Here is a 14,706-nt window from a genome sequence, read left to right on the forward strand (position 1 = left end):
TAATATGATAGCCGCCACCGGCTAATTTTTTTCTTAATGGCAATGAGGCCATCAATCTTGTCTAAGGCCCCCTCGCCCTCTCCTCTCCCTCCCTCCCTCCTTCTCCCTGTCCTCTCAGTTTCTTGCTTGAACCTTCTACCTCATGCCTCTTCCACCCGTGACCTGGTCCCCTAAAGCCTCAGCCACAGGCAGGGGATGGTCAGCTTTGGGGGTTGAAATGGTCAGCTTTGGGGGCATAAGTGTGAATCTGGAATTGGGCGAGCAGGGGTCCTTACCTAATTATCAATATGCCTGTGTCGGCAGTTGGAGGATCTGCATGTGTTTTAGGACTTTCTGTGTGAGTATTCTGACCTCGGTGTGTGTGCATCTGCGTACGCGGGGGACTAGGTATGGGTGTGGATTGTATCTGTGTTTATCCTTGAGCACTGACCTCACTGTGGTCCAATCCCCAGCCCTGACAGCCACACTCAGGTGTCGGGTGTCTGTGGTTGTGGCGGTGGCTGACCTGGCAGCTTGTCCATGGCCTACCTTCCTTAACCACAACCACTGAATGCTGCAGGCCGGGCCAAGCTCTGTGAGTGTGGCTCCCTACCTGTATGATCCACGGCTGGCTGGCACCCCCCACCTTTTCTCTTTAGGCAGGAGGGCTTTGCTACCTTGGTCAGGGCCTGCACCCATCTAAGACTGGACCAGCCTCCCTGCCCCTCCTCTGTCCAACTTTCTGTGTAGAGTGATTTCCTGAGCGAAGGTGCAAAATCCACTCCCACCCTTTTTAAAGGCCTGCAGGGGAGTTGGGCCAACCCCTGGAGGTAATATTATCACTCTGGCTCCTTTTCTCCAAACTGCCCCCTCAGAGGTCACCAGTGGCTTTAAGATTTCTCAACACAATGGCCCCTTCTCCAGACTTTCTCTCTTTGACTGCTGACCACCCCATATGTTTTGGAACTTTTCTCCCCTAGGAGTCTGGGATACCATGCTTTCCTGTACCCATCCCGAAGCATGACTGTTCCTCCTCTGGCCCCTTCCTGGTGCCTGTACCTTATCTTGACCCCCCCACAGAGGTCCCCAGATACTCTTCCTGGCTTTTGCTTTGATTTCTCTGTGCAGTCCTCCTGACTGATTCCATCCATTTCGGAAGCTTCAACACTCATTCCTCACTCCCTGTAAAAAGGGCCAGGGATTCCTGCCTTTAAGAGTCATTGTGAGAACTTTTAACAAAAGATGTTGCCTTGCTGAGGGTGAGGAAGGGTTTAGTGAGTAGGGTTTTGTTCTCCTCCCCAGGTCCCCACTTCCTCAAAATCATCACCTTTGGGAAAGCAGTACCATCTGCCTCTGTGGCCATCTATGGGAGTTCTTGATACAAATCACATCATTGTGCTGAGGCCTCTCTGGCCCCTCCTTTGAGCCAGCTACTTGCCCTTCATTTTTCCTTTCTCCATCTGATGCTCCCAAACCTCTCTCCCATGGTATCTGTTTAGAGGGGCAGACTGTCTCCCCAGATGAGTCCAACATCCTCCCTGGCTCCCTGCTGCCCTCAGGACAAAGTATACACATACTCATGCACACACACACACACACACACACACACACACACACACCCCATGGTGTGTCTTCTAAGGCCTGTGTACTGTCTTGACCAGCACTTCTATATTTTTATTTACCTGCTACATCTCACCTTCCTTCTTGGAGTCTCCCCAGCCTTAGTGTCTGGGTCCCCCATGCCCCCATGTCATTCTTAGCTTTGATTCCTGTTCTGACTAGAAAAGGAAGAAGTCAGATGAGCATATTCTGGCTCATACTCAGACTACATACTTTCTCTCTCTTTCTCTCTCTCTCTCTCTCTCTCTCTCTCTCTCTCTCCCTCTCAAGCACACAGGGAAGCCCTAGGCCTCAGGCTGACGATCAAACCCTGGAGACAGTTGGGGATCCAGGAAGAGCTCCTTTTCCTCAAGAGGAATCAGTTATGGGGAAGCCTAGGTTAGGATGGGTAGGAGGAAAACACACAATTGTCCACCTACCTTGGGGGTGCCTGGAGCCATGGCATCCTTCAGAAGGGAATTCTTGCTGCCAAGAAAGAAGAGAACAGGGTGACTATCCCACTTGCTGCCCAGGGCATGCAAGAGAATAGCAAGAAAACCCCAAAAAGAGAAGGCATAGCCAGCTTAGCCCAGCCCTGTTCAGCCAAGCTCTACCAAGGCCATTCAACCTCAGCTGGCCCTGACTAGCTCAGCCTCCATCAGGGGCCAGTGGCAACAGCTGGCTCCTGGGAGGGGGACAGAGACAGTAGGCATGGTAGGCTCCCCCATGAATCTGAGGAAAGGGGCTTTACCTGACTCCTGGTATCAGCCCTGAGGGTTCTGCTTGTCCTGGATGCCCCCTTCCCTCCACCTCCTGTCCCCAGCCTGCTCTTAGCTCCTATGGGATTGGGGGTGATGGAGCTGACATGGCTCTTGTCAATTCTCCCTCCAACACGCTGCAAACTGCGTTAGGCCAGGAATGATCTCCCCCTGATTCAATTTGTCAGCCCCAGGCCCTCCGGCATCGGGCGCGGCAGGCGGGCGGGAGCTGGGCCCTGAAATATGGTGGGCGGCTCGGAGCAGGCGGGGGCGGGGGTGGGAGGTGATGGATGGGCTGTGGGGGAGGCGAGGACTGTGTTTAATAACAAAATTGGTATGCAAGGCCACATCCTGCGCTAAGCATGAGTGATCCAGAGCCACAAAGTATTACAAATCCCTGCTAAACAGATGCTGACAATGGAACAAGACGTATCAAATCAGATCCACTTCAGAAACATTAATATCCCTGTTCCTGTCCCTCCCTCCCTGCTGCCCCCACTGTGCTCACCACATCTGTGCTCACACATTCACGCACGTGCACTCACACACACATACAAATACATGCACGCAGAGGCGCTGGCTGATATGTGCAGGAGGCAGACACAGCCCATTCACATAGGGTCCCTGCACAGACACCCATACAAGCTATTCAGGTAGAGCATGCCCACAGAGATGTCCATAAAGCACAAAAGACACATACCCAAGGCAGAGTGCATAGGACACGCACGGACTCAGGGCATATACACAGGAATCACCCATAGGGTCAGACATAGGTATCCCAATACGTGAGCAAAGACATAGATTCAGATAAAGTAGCAGCTGTCCTTCGGGGCACATTTGGCAATGTCTGGGGGCCTTTCTGGTCATCACAGATGGGGGTAGGGAGTTTGCTACTGGCATCTGGTGGGTAGAGGATATTAACCAACATACAGTGTATGGGATAGCCCCTCACAACAAAGAATTATCTGGCCCAAAATGTCAATAGTGCTGAGGTTGAGAAACCCTGGTATAAAGGCAGATACACACATATCCACTGTCCATAATTCTGTCAACAGTCACTCAGACACATGTGGTCACACCCAGTGGCTCAAACATGTTGTAAATACAGACACATTCACAACAGTCACCCAGACTGTGAAGAGCTGCTCGGGCACCAACATCTACATAAACACATGCACAGGTACACCCACATGCACCAACACACACCCAGATACTTACACATCCACAAATGCAGACACACGTGGACACACACCCACATAGATACACACATCACAGATCTGAATGTAAACACAGAACTGTTTGCCTGGCTGATTACAGAGTGTGGGCATCACAGACTGGGAAGGACAACCAGACCAGGTTCCATTCAGTTACATTTGGTTCTTAAACAGTCCCTGTATTCCTGCTCCCTGTCAGTCCCTGATCTAGGCAATGGGGATACAGAGAGGAAACTGAGCTGCTCTTGAGGAGCAACTAGTTTGAGTTCATTACTTTTAGCATTCCTTCACTCAGTCAACAAGTACTGACGTCCCATTGTGCCCGGCACCGTGCCTGGACAGGTACAGAAATGAGGCATCTACTGTGCGACAGCGTTCTTGCTGGCCTGAGGTTTGAGCTTTATCTGAGCAGGATCAGGTTGGGACAGAAAAGGAAAGAGTGAACAATGATTGTGCATCAACCACATGTGACAGGTATGGGTCGGGTACTTTATATGTGTTCTCTCTTTAATCTTCACAAAAACTTTACAAAGTTGACCAATGGAGGTTGAGTGACACCTCTACGTTCACACAGCCCATGTAGGGTTTGAGTTCATGTCTGACCGAGTCCAAAGTGCTGCTTTTCAGTTGCCCACACTGATTTCCTAATGCTACTCAGGGGTTAGGATGGAGGACAGAGCTTGGAGTTCTTTTTCTCTCTCCACTTTGGGGAGCATCCTACTGACTCTGGGCTTTAGTTTCCTCGGCTGGTGAATAGAAAATGAGGACATCTAGGGTGAGAATGTCCAGGCTCTCCCTTTGCCAGTACTCTTACCTTTCCCTTAAGTCAGACTGGTACTACCTCAAGCTCCCGCCCTCTCTCTGAGCAAGTGTTCCCACCCTACCCCACCTTTCTTCCAACAACCTGATCACCACCAAGTGTGCTTGGTCCCCCAGAAATAGGAGTCTGGTGAAAAGCCTGCCTCCAAAAGGAGAGGTCTGAGCCTCAGAGCTACAGGCAGACTGGATCCTGCCCAGCCCATCGGCTCCTCTGCCTTCCGTCCCTCCCTGTTTCCACAGCCCACCCCCAACGATTTCCTCCCTTCTCAGTCACTCGCTGCCTAGTGATCCATGGGTTTTAAATTATAACTGGGACCCAGGAAACGCGTTCCTAAGTACAATATTCATGGGCTGGGCTGACACTTTTAATTAAGGTGATTTACACTGAATTATCCTTGGAAATAAAGAAATGGTGTGCTGCCCGGGAATAAACCATCATCACCAGCCGCCTTTGTAAGTTACACTTCGTTTTAATCTATTTGGGGAATTGTTTATCTAGTTCATTACCCAACCAAACACCGAGGCCGGCCTTAAATAAGGCTTAAGTGGGGGTGGGGGCACTGCCATCTCCATACCCCGCCTCTCTAGAGTCACCCAGCCTCCCCGTGGCTCCTTCCAGCCCTTTGAAAGCACTGACCACAGAGCTGGCTTCCTATCCTACAGGCCAGATCTAAAAGTGGCTTTGGAAGTCTCCCAGAAAAGGCCTCTGGGCTCAGGCCTCACCAAGCTAAGCCTCACAAGTCTGGGGGCTGCTCTCCACCACCCTCCAATCTTCAGCCCCCATCTATGTTGCTGCTTGTCTGTACACATCCAGTTTCCATCCCATCACCATCCCAGAGACATCTTAGGCTTAGTGTGCCCAGAGCGCCATCCATTATTTCCTCCTTTCCTCAGAAATTTGCTTCCTCGCCATCATCACCTTTCCCATCACCCAGGTCAGAAAGCTCTTCCTAGTAAGTACCCTGCTCCCGTCTTGCTTCTTCCTCCACCAGTCTCTCATCATTCCCTCTTCTCCATTCCCACTGCCACTGTCCCAGGTCAGCCTCATCATCTGTCCCTTGGACCCTGCCCAACCTCCTCACCTGCCCCCCTTCAACCCCCAATTCATGCTCCGCACTGGCCTCCAGAGTGATTCTCCTACAGTTCTGCAATGTGATCAAGCTTCCTGAGGCCCACCAATGTTCTAGCTCCCCCACCACAGCTAGGACAACCTTTCAGCCCTGAAAGCCCCCTCCAACCTGTCCTCAATCTAACTTTACTCTCCTTATTGGAACTAGCTTAGTCCTGGGGTCTACTGGTGCTCCAGTGCAGGACTGAGAAAGGGAAAGATAGAGGGCGGGTGAGGGAGGGTATATGGCCATAGCCTCTGATCCCAAATGTAAAAGTACTTTGAAAAGTATAAACGCTTTGCCAACAGGAGTTCTGACTCTTCTTCCTGTAGGTGTCTGTGTGCCCATGTACCTGTGGGAATGAGCATGTGTTGGAAGTGGTTCTTTCAGGGTGTGTGTGTGTGGTGAGCACATCTATGTGTGTTGGAATGTGGGGGTGTGCGTGTGCCTGTATGTTATGTATGCATGTTTGCCTGTGTCTCTGAAAAGCAGCCAGCCCTAGTTTGGGAGCTGGGAGTCCCCCCCCCCCCCCCCCCCCGGCCCTGTTTCTCTGTGCGAGTCCTTAGGTGTGTCTGAAATAGCAGCCTGCCCCCAGGGAGGCCTGTTCTGTGCTGTTGGGCAAAGGGAGACAGAAGGCACAAGGGAGGCAGATGGGCCCTTGAACGCAGGCCCATCCTGAAGAACTTCTGGGGAAGCAGCCGTGTGGGAGGAAGGGAGGCCCCCCAGGCGATGGAGAGCCACCCTGCAGCAGCATCTACAGGCTCCAGAGCTGGCTAAGCTGGGGTGGGGGTGGGGGGGCGAAGAGCAAAAGAGGCAAAGGCAGGGTAAGAGAGGGAGGGAGAAAACTGGAGAGAAGAGAGAAGAAGGCAGGGAAGCAGGGAGAAGGGAGAAGAGAGAGGGAGCGTGAAGTGGAAGGGAAAGGGGAAGACTGGAGAGCTGTGGAGAAAGGCCCTGGCCACAGGTCATGAATGGGGGAATGCCCTCCTTTGGGTTGTGCCCAGGCACACACAGGCTTAGTGTCCTCCTGCAGGATTCAGTTTCCCCATCTGTGAAATGGCTGGTCAAAGGTTCCGTTCAGCTCCTGGAGCTGCCGGCGACGGGAGAGAGGAGGGAGGAGTCTCAGGGGTGTCAGGAGTCCAGGTGCCACATCTTTTCCCAACTTCCTCTGCTCTCCTCAGGTCTCCCAGACAGCGAGCAGGGGCGGGGCAAGGGCAGCCAAGGCTGGGGCCCTCCCCGAGCGCTACCCGGGCTCTGCGGCGCCCTCAGCCCGGAGGGAGCTGACACGCTCCTTGGGAATTTATCACGCACCCAATTACAATGTTAATTGGCAAGTTCCTGAAATCAATTAATTCGCAAATTTTTTCCAATTAAAAATCCAGATAAATCACGAGGGCGGCAGCGGCCGGTCCAGCCTGCAGTCCGGTGGGCGCAGCGGCCGCAGGGAGGGGAGGGCGAGAGAGGGGAGGGGAGGGGGCGGCGGGCGCGGCTGCCCTTGAACGCCTTTGCCGGCCGGTCGGACTGTCAGCGCGCCGGGCGCGGCGGGGCCGAGACAGATAAAACCATCGACCCGTCGCCGCCAGCGCTTCGGCTTTATCGATCCGACGGGAATTTCACTTGCTGTGCAGATCCCGCTGTCCGGCTGTCAGACACCGGGTGGGGGGGGGGGGGATGCCAAGGGTTAGGGGGTGCTGGGCGGGGCCTGGACGTGAGGGGCACAGAAGTGGGGGACGCAAGACACAGCCGTGAGGAGCGGAGCAGATGTGGGGGCTCTGGGTGGGGAAATGGACACGGGGATTAGGGTGTGGAAGCAGGGGGTGCCCTGAGAAAGTATGCGGGCGGGGGATTGGTGCAGAATCATGGCTGGCGGGGGAGGGCACTTCTGTGGCTAGATGTGGATGCCCTGGGCAGTGCAGGTTTGGGGCCAAGAAGATGAGGCTCTAGTGTGGCCCCCACTGAGGAGGCAGAAGGAGAGCTTGGGCCCCCAATTTTCCAGACCCTTAGGGGTACACTGCTTTTACAGGGCCCTGCGGGGCCCTCCACACACATCTCTGTCTCTATTCCTCTTCTTGTTGAGGGAAGTCCTCTATTACCCAGACACTCTCCCAGACAGCTAAGGTGTAGAACTCATCTGCGGAAGGATATTTCTTTCATGCTCTGTCCCTTCTAGGCTAGTCCCAGGAGTGTGTGTGTGTGTGTGTGTGTGCCCGGGGGCGGGGGGTGGGGGGTGGGTTAAGAGCATGGCACCACAGTCAGACTGCTTGGATTTGAATCTTATCTTTACCACTTTACAGGCTGTGCAACCTTAGAAAAGTCACTTAACCCCTCTGTACCTCAGTTTCCTAATCTGTAAAATGGACTTAATAATTATTGCCTACCTAGATGGTTGTGAAGAGTAAATAAATTAATGCAATGTAAAGTGCTTGGCATATAGCAAAGGTTCATACAGATTATTATTTTTATCATTTGTATAGTCTTCTGTGGTAGTTTTAAGTATTTTCACAAATTCTTTGATATTCTTCCTGTCAAGAAGTAGAGTTTACAGAATTTAATTCTCCTCTCTTGGTGTGGGCTAGACTTGGTGACTTGCTTCTAATGAAGAGAATAGAATACGCTAGAAGCAACAGTGTATGACTTCGGAGACTAGATCATAAAAGGCATTGTGGCTTCCCACTTAGTTTCTCTCCTGGCTCACTTCGTCTGTGGGAAGTCAGCCACCATGTCATAGGGAAACTCAAGCTGTCTTATGGAGAGACCCATGTGTGGAGAAGCCATCTTGGGAATGGCTCCCATAGTCCCAGTCAGACCTTCAGATGACTGTCTTGGCTGACATCTTGACTGCAGCCTCATGAGAGACTGAGCCGAAAGCCACAATTACCCACAACTGTCCAACTAAGTTGTTCCTGAACTGATGGTCCATAGACATTGTGGGTAATAAATGTTTGTTGTTTCAAGCCACTAGGTTTGAGGGTAATTTGTAACACAGTGGTAGATAACTAATACTTCTTCCTTCAAAATTCAGCTCAGGCCTCACCTCCCTTAGGAGGTCTTTGCTCTGTGCTGGGTTGGTGCTTTTTCCATGCTCCACAGTTCTTCCCATAGAGAAGCCTCTATCCCTTGGGGTTTCATGGCCCAGCTCTCCTTACTGTCATGTAGTGAGCTTCTGGGAGTGGGACCAGTTCTGGTTTACCTTTGGGTCACCTGCACCCTGCATGGGGGATTAGGTGTGGGTAGATGGAAGGAGATCAGTCAAGTCTGGTGACTTGGACTGAACAAGGGGTAGGGTGGGGTTGGGAGAGGTGGGACAGGCTATTCCCCTGTAGCAGACCATATTTTCCAGAGATGGCTGCAACCACCCATGTCTCCCATCCCACGTGCTCTTCTATAATATGACCCTGCCACTCTCCCATCAAAAAGTGGGGTGTATATCTTCTCCCCTTCAATCTGGCTGGGCTGACACTGCCTCGACCAATAGAGTACAGCAGAACTGATATTAAGTGACTTCTGAGGCTAGGTTGTAAAAGGTGATCCAGCTCCCATCTCTTTGGCTGGGACATTTGCTTTAGTACCCTAAGCTGCCACATAAAAAGTCCAGCTACCTGGAGGCTGCCATGCTATAAGAAGGCCCAGACCACGTGGAGAAGCCAAGTGGAGGTGCTTTGGTCACAGCTCCAGCTGAGGTCCCAGCTGATAGCCAGAATCAGCCACCAGACATGTGAGTGAAGGGGGCTCCAGATGATCCCAGCTCCCAGCCAGCGAAGTCTTCCCAGCTGGGGCCCCAGACATCCTGGAGCAGACACAGGCCATCCCTCTGTGCTCTGTCTGGATTCCTGAAGTCACAGATGCCATGAGTATAATGAAGTGGCTACTTTGAATTGCTAAGGTTTGGGGTGATTTGTTATACCTCTCCTCTGTCCCTTTGATAACCTGGCTCCTCCATAAGGCCCTCAAGGAGACTCCACCTGGTCCTTCAGGCAGGGAGAAGGGAGGTAGGGTAGAGCAGCAGGGCATGGCTAAGCTTGATTGTCACCTTTCAGACCCTGAGACTGATAGAGAAGGTAGTGCTTACTCTCCTGGATGGCAGCACGAAGCTGCACTTCTGGTTAGGCTGGCAGGCCCAGTCCCTGCTTCCGGTACCCTAACCCTGAGGCTTAGCATGGCAGTACAGGCCTGTGGCAGTGGCTCATCCCCTTTCCAGCTCCTCTTGTGCCCTTTTGAGGCTGAGGCCTGAAGAGGGGGTCACTCTCCTCCCATCTCTGAAAATACAGCAAGAAGGGAAATGCATCACCATTTAGCTGCAGGATCTGAGGATTGAAAGCAGAGTAGAGGAGAACAACAGTAGGGCCTTACTTCTACCTAGAGGATGGAGTGTGGGCCACGTGGCTGTTCCTGGGACCTGGTGTCCAGAACACTGAGTGGAACCCTCTGGCAGGCAGGCTCCCCCAGCTGGTGGCTTACCTGGCAGGCAGCTGGGCCAGCTGTTCCAGTTCTTGCTCCATATGCTCCTGCAACTCACTGGGCCTTAGCAGGACCTGGCAGATAGGGCAAATAGGGGCCTGGCTGTCAAACAATGCTGCTGCCTTTTTCTTACCTGGAGAGGGAAGAAGAAGAGACAGACAGATAAGCTGGGCTTGTCTGTGGACATATAGAAACCCAGTGTCCCAATCCTCCAATGCAAGCGTGCTGCTGCCTCCTAGGGCTTACTGGCCTAGAGAGGGGTTGAGCCCAAGGGTCTCAGAGCCCATGACCATTCACTCTTCTCTGTGGCTCCAGGGGCCATGAACGGTGCCTCCTTAGCCAGCCGCCCCTGTGGGAAATCTATTGGGACACAGTCAATGCTCTGTGTAATCAAACCTGGATCACTTCATTTCATACAGGTTAGGGAAGGTCTTGGTTTAATCATACCATCACTCAGAATATCCAGTGACCCCTCTGTCTCTCTTTTCCTTACTGTTTTTATATTCTCCAAATCTGGAGAAGGAAGAAAAGAGGGAGAAAGAGGACTCATTCCTGCATTCCTGTTGTCATTCAACAAACATCGTCTGAGGTCTACTCTGAACTAGCCCTAGTGCAGAGCAGTGGGGCCACAGCATATAATCAGATCTAGTCCCTGCCTTTGAGGCCCTCACAGTTGAGTGGGAAAGACCAAAAAGGATCTGCATGACTTCTGGGGTAGTGTTTTCTTCCAGTTCCTCACCTTCCCAGGGTTCTTCCCGTAGCTTCTTCTCTCCCTATTCTGTATGCTGGATCATCTTCTTCCTTCTTAAGGCCCTAATTCCCACCTGTGCTTTGTAGACTCCAGAATCTGTATCTCTGCTCCAGATCGCTCCCTGGTTCTCTCAGCCCCTCTATCCAAGCACCTAATGGATATCAATGCCTGGGTGTCCCCCAAGAATCTGAAACTCAATGATCCAAAAACAAGTTCTTCAGCGTCTTCACCCCTGCTCCCTGTTCAGCAGTGCCCTCTTAGTTAATGACACCAATGTTCACCTAGTTACCCCAGCCTATGCCTCCCCCGAGGCCCCTTCTCGTGCCTTACTGTCCCTCCCACATTCATTTAACCACCAAGTCCTGTTCGTTCTGCTTCTACAGGATTCCTGGAATCTATATTCTTCCTGTTTGGGTCTCACCACCTCTCAGCTGGATAACATTATTGGCCTCTTGTGAATCTAACAGAGTCTGGGTTTCCCCCTCCAAAATATCCTTCAAATTGTATGGGAGCCCAAGTGGGTATTTTGTTGGCTCCATTGGTTTGGGGGCCAGCTGGGAACCTGAACTCTGTTCCCACTCTGTCCCAGCTCTGTTGCTGTCTCTGTTGCTGATGGTAACCAGAGCACGCTATGCTAGGAAGGAGCCTGAAGGTTGCTTAATGCATGCCTTTTGAGGAGCCTAAACCCCCTCCCTTGCCACTCTCTCCACCCAGTGCTCTTCTGGCCTCTGCTTAAGGTGTGGAATTGAGGAGGCCTGTTTATCCAGACATATCCTTGCCTATCTATGTAAACTCTGTAGAGAGACTTTTTTTTTTAGTTTTTAAAATTTTTATTTCATTTTTTGAGAGACAGAGAGAGACAGAGCACAAGCAGGGGAGGGGCAGAGAGAGAGGGAGACACAGAATCCAAAGCAGGCTCCAGTCTCCGAGCTGTCAGTGCAGAGCCCAACGCGGGGCTCAAGCCTACGAATGTGAGATCATAACCTGAGCTGCAGTTGGACACTCAACCAACTGAGCCACCAAGGCATGCCTGTAGGAAGACTTCTTTAGCTTAAGCCAAGATCTTCCTCCCTGCTTCTTCTTCCCACTTTTGTCCTGAGAGAGTCAAAATTAGCTTTCTGAGAGATAAAGGCCATGCTAGTGATGACCAACGTGGTTGTGTTGGGTTACCAAATTAAATATAAGATGCTCAGGTAAAACTGAATTCCAGGCAAATAATGAATACTTTTTTAGTGTAAGTATGTCCCAAATATTGCATGGCACATACTTATGCTAAAAGTTACTCACTGTTTTTCTGAATGTCAAATTTACTTGGGTATCATATATTTTCATTTGCTAACTCTAGCGCCCCATGCCTGAAGGAGCTTCCAGTTCAGGCTGAGCACAAGAACCCACCTCCCTTTGACACAAGATTGAGGATGGTCACAGCCCTCCTGGATGTCCAGACGGAGTCATGTGAGAGCTCAAAGGAGGGAGTAGTTCATTCTGGCTGCATGTTTAGGGAGTGAAAATAGAGAAGTCTTAACCAAAGAAATGAAATTTAAGTTGCATCTTAGAAGTGTTCCAGGCAGAGAACCGGAGTAAATGAATGAGCTGTGAGTTTCTTGTGGGCAGGGGCCATTTCTTATCTAACGCTATATTTATAGACAATTGAAAACAGACCTGGCATTGGCTTGATGGGCAATAATGAAGCAATAACGAATAATGGGAGGAGAAAAGAGGAAAGGGAAAGGGGATAGGAATGAAGATCGGATTGTCCTAGAAGCCAGATGATCTTTGCAGAGCTGGGATGTCCACTGTGGAGGCTTTGTGTGTGACAGGGTGGGGTGGGTGTGGCTCTAGTCTGTGCGGTCAGGTGTCTGAGGAGGCAAAGGGGCCCTGCTGATCATGTGCCTTGGTGGCTATGCCTTAGATGCTTGGAGGACAGCTGGAAGCTGTGAGTAAAAGAAGTAGGTGTGGCCCGGTCTGGAAGATGGGAGCTGAGGATTCCAGTCTCAGCTCTGACTCTAACTTCATTCAGTCAGAGAATCACCCAGGTGAGGGAGACCCTAGAAATTCTGTAGGCCATTACCTTGTTTTGAGGATGGGGAAAGTAAGGCTCAGAACTGGATAGTGACCCCTGTACTCAGCTCATGATCTCATCACTTCATTTACTTATTCACTCAGCAAAACATTTATTAAACAATTCTTTTACGTCAGGCATTATTCTAGGAGAAACTGGAGTTCAGAGATAAATAAAACACATTCTTGGCCGGAAGGAGATCACAAACTAATAGGAAAGCCAAAGAAGAGTCAGTGGATCCAGTCCGTACAGCCCTGACCAGGGCTGAGGGAGGCACGAATGGCCACCCCAGGATCGAGGCAGGAGTGGCCCGAAGATGGTTGGTAGATGGTTGGTAGGGTCCAGGGGAAGGCAATACTTGATGGAAGGCATGAAGGATGAATAAGGGAGGGTTGACAAGGCTGTTGAAATGGGTCATTGAGGCAGGGCCTGGGGCATAGCGGGGAAATGGTAAGAGAGGAGACCTATGAAAGGGGAGAATTCAGGGCATGGGGTCTATGCTGAGGTGGAAATATCAGGGTTTCTGCCCGGTAGCCTGGGATACCAACTCTGGCTCTTAGGGATTCCTGGAGCCCAGAGTCTTCCCTTCAAGGCTGGGACCAGGAATCAGCATTCCCACATGCTTGTTCTCAGTCTGTTTGCTTTGCTGCCACAGAGATCTACTTTTCTGAGCTTGCCCTCAGTTTCTCTACTGGGACAATGGGTCCTCTTCCTGACTCCCAGCTTTAGGTACAGCACTGACAGGGATCAGCAGAGGGTCCCTGCAGCCTATGCCCTCCATCCCACCCCCATTTTCTCAGGGGTTAGAGTGGCAGGTGTCAGCCTGGCCATGGGCCCCCTGCTTCCCCTCCCCCGCTGTGTTCCCTATAATTTTATATTGAGACCTGTGGTCATGACGTGGGTTTTACTGCACTAACGACATGGCCTGCCCAGGTTTAATGACAAAATCCATACTCTGGCCCTGGGCCTGCTCCTCGTTTGCATAATTCCCAGAATACAGCTCCCTGAAGCTTTTGACCTGGGCCATTACAGTGGCCATAAAACGGGCCATAAAACCACTGGGAATGGCCAAGAGGAGGGGGCTGTGGTCTTGTGGGGGTGGGAACGAAGTCCTCAACCCCCAACTCTTCCTAAGCCTGGGAGTAGACATCCTCTGGCTCTTCTCTGCCACAGTTCCGAGAATCTAAGAGTCCTTCTCAGGCTGGAGAGACCTCTGGAAATCCCTAGTCCAGCTGCCCCTCTGATGTAGGAGTTCCTTCTCCAATGCCAAAGCCGGCATCACAGGTAGGCTGACGGAGCCCCCCAGAGGCAGGCTGTCAGGAAGCATCTTCTCGTTGAGCACTCCTCACTCCTGCCCCTGTGCCCCACCCCACGGCTGGCCAGGCCCTTTGCCACAGGTGGGTCCAGGTCATGTGGGCCTAGGTTGAATCTTGTACTTCTTCAGGAGGCCTAGCTCCCCAGGGAGGTCAGGAGGCAGGCTGAGCAGCACAGTGGGGAGACGTGGGAAGCATGAGGGACTGGGGACAGGGACTGGGACGGGCTGTCAGTGCTAAAGATGATGAATGGGGGAGGTGAGGCGGGAGGCCTGGTGTTATCGGCGGTGGATGGCGGTGCGGGCGCTCGCCGCTCCTGTTAATCCCCGGGCGCTGCCTCAGCCCTTGCACTGATAACGAGGAAATGGGACTGACAACAATTTTTAGCTGAGAGATTCTTCACCAAAATGCCAGGCGGCCGGAGGTCTGACAGCGCCTGATTGAGTGTGTGAGTGTGTGGGGGAAACGCCTGCAGCCCCCTCCCCTCCCATGCAAAGATGGATCGCTCATTCCGCCTCCCGTCCACATTCATTACCGCACCTCCCTCCTGCCACCGCCACCACAGCGCCTGCCACCTCCACGTTTCTGCCTGCTGCAGGTATCCCCTGAAGCAGGAGAGCAGGGAGCCGAGGGGCCTGACCCTGTCC

At 52.0% G+C, this 14,706-nt stretch overlaps 1 protein-coding gene across 2 annotated transcripts in view; it reads right to left on the reverse strand.

Moving 5' to 3' along the window:
- RNF220 (ring finger protein 220) overlaps positions 1-14,706 on the reverse strand; it is a 224,732-nt gene that overhangs the window by 25,483 nt on the left and 184,543 nt on the right. For both annotated transcript variants that reach the window (XM_047873550.1, XM_047873549.1), the window contains exons 2-3: positions 9,934-10,066; positions 2,019-2,064 (exon numbers count right to left, since the gene is read on the reverse strand). In XM_047873550.1, coding sequence (XP_047729506.1) covers positions 2,019-2,064; positions 9,934-10,066 — 179 coding nt within the window. The remainder of the gene's footprint in view (positions 1-2,018; positions 2,065-9,933; positions 10,067-14,706) is intronic.

This window comes from Prionailurus viverrinus, chromosome C1 (assembly GCF_022837055.1).
Source record: "Prionailurus viverrinus isolate Anna chromosome C1, UM_Priviv_1.0, whole genome shotgun sequence".
Lineage (NCBI taxonomy): Eukaryota > Metazoa > Chordata > Mammalia > Carnivora > Felidae > Prionailurus > Prionailurus viverrinus.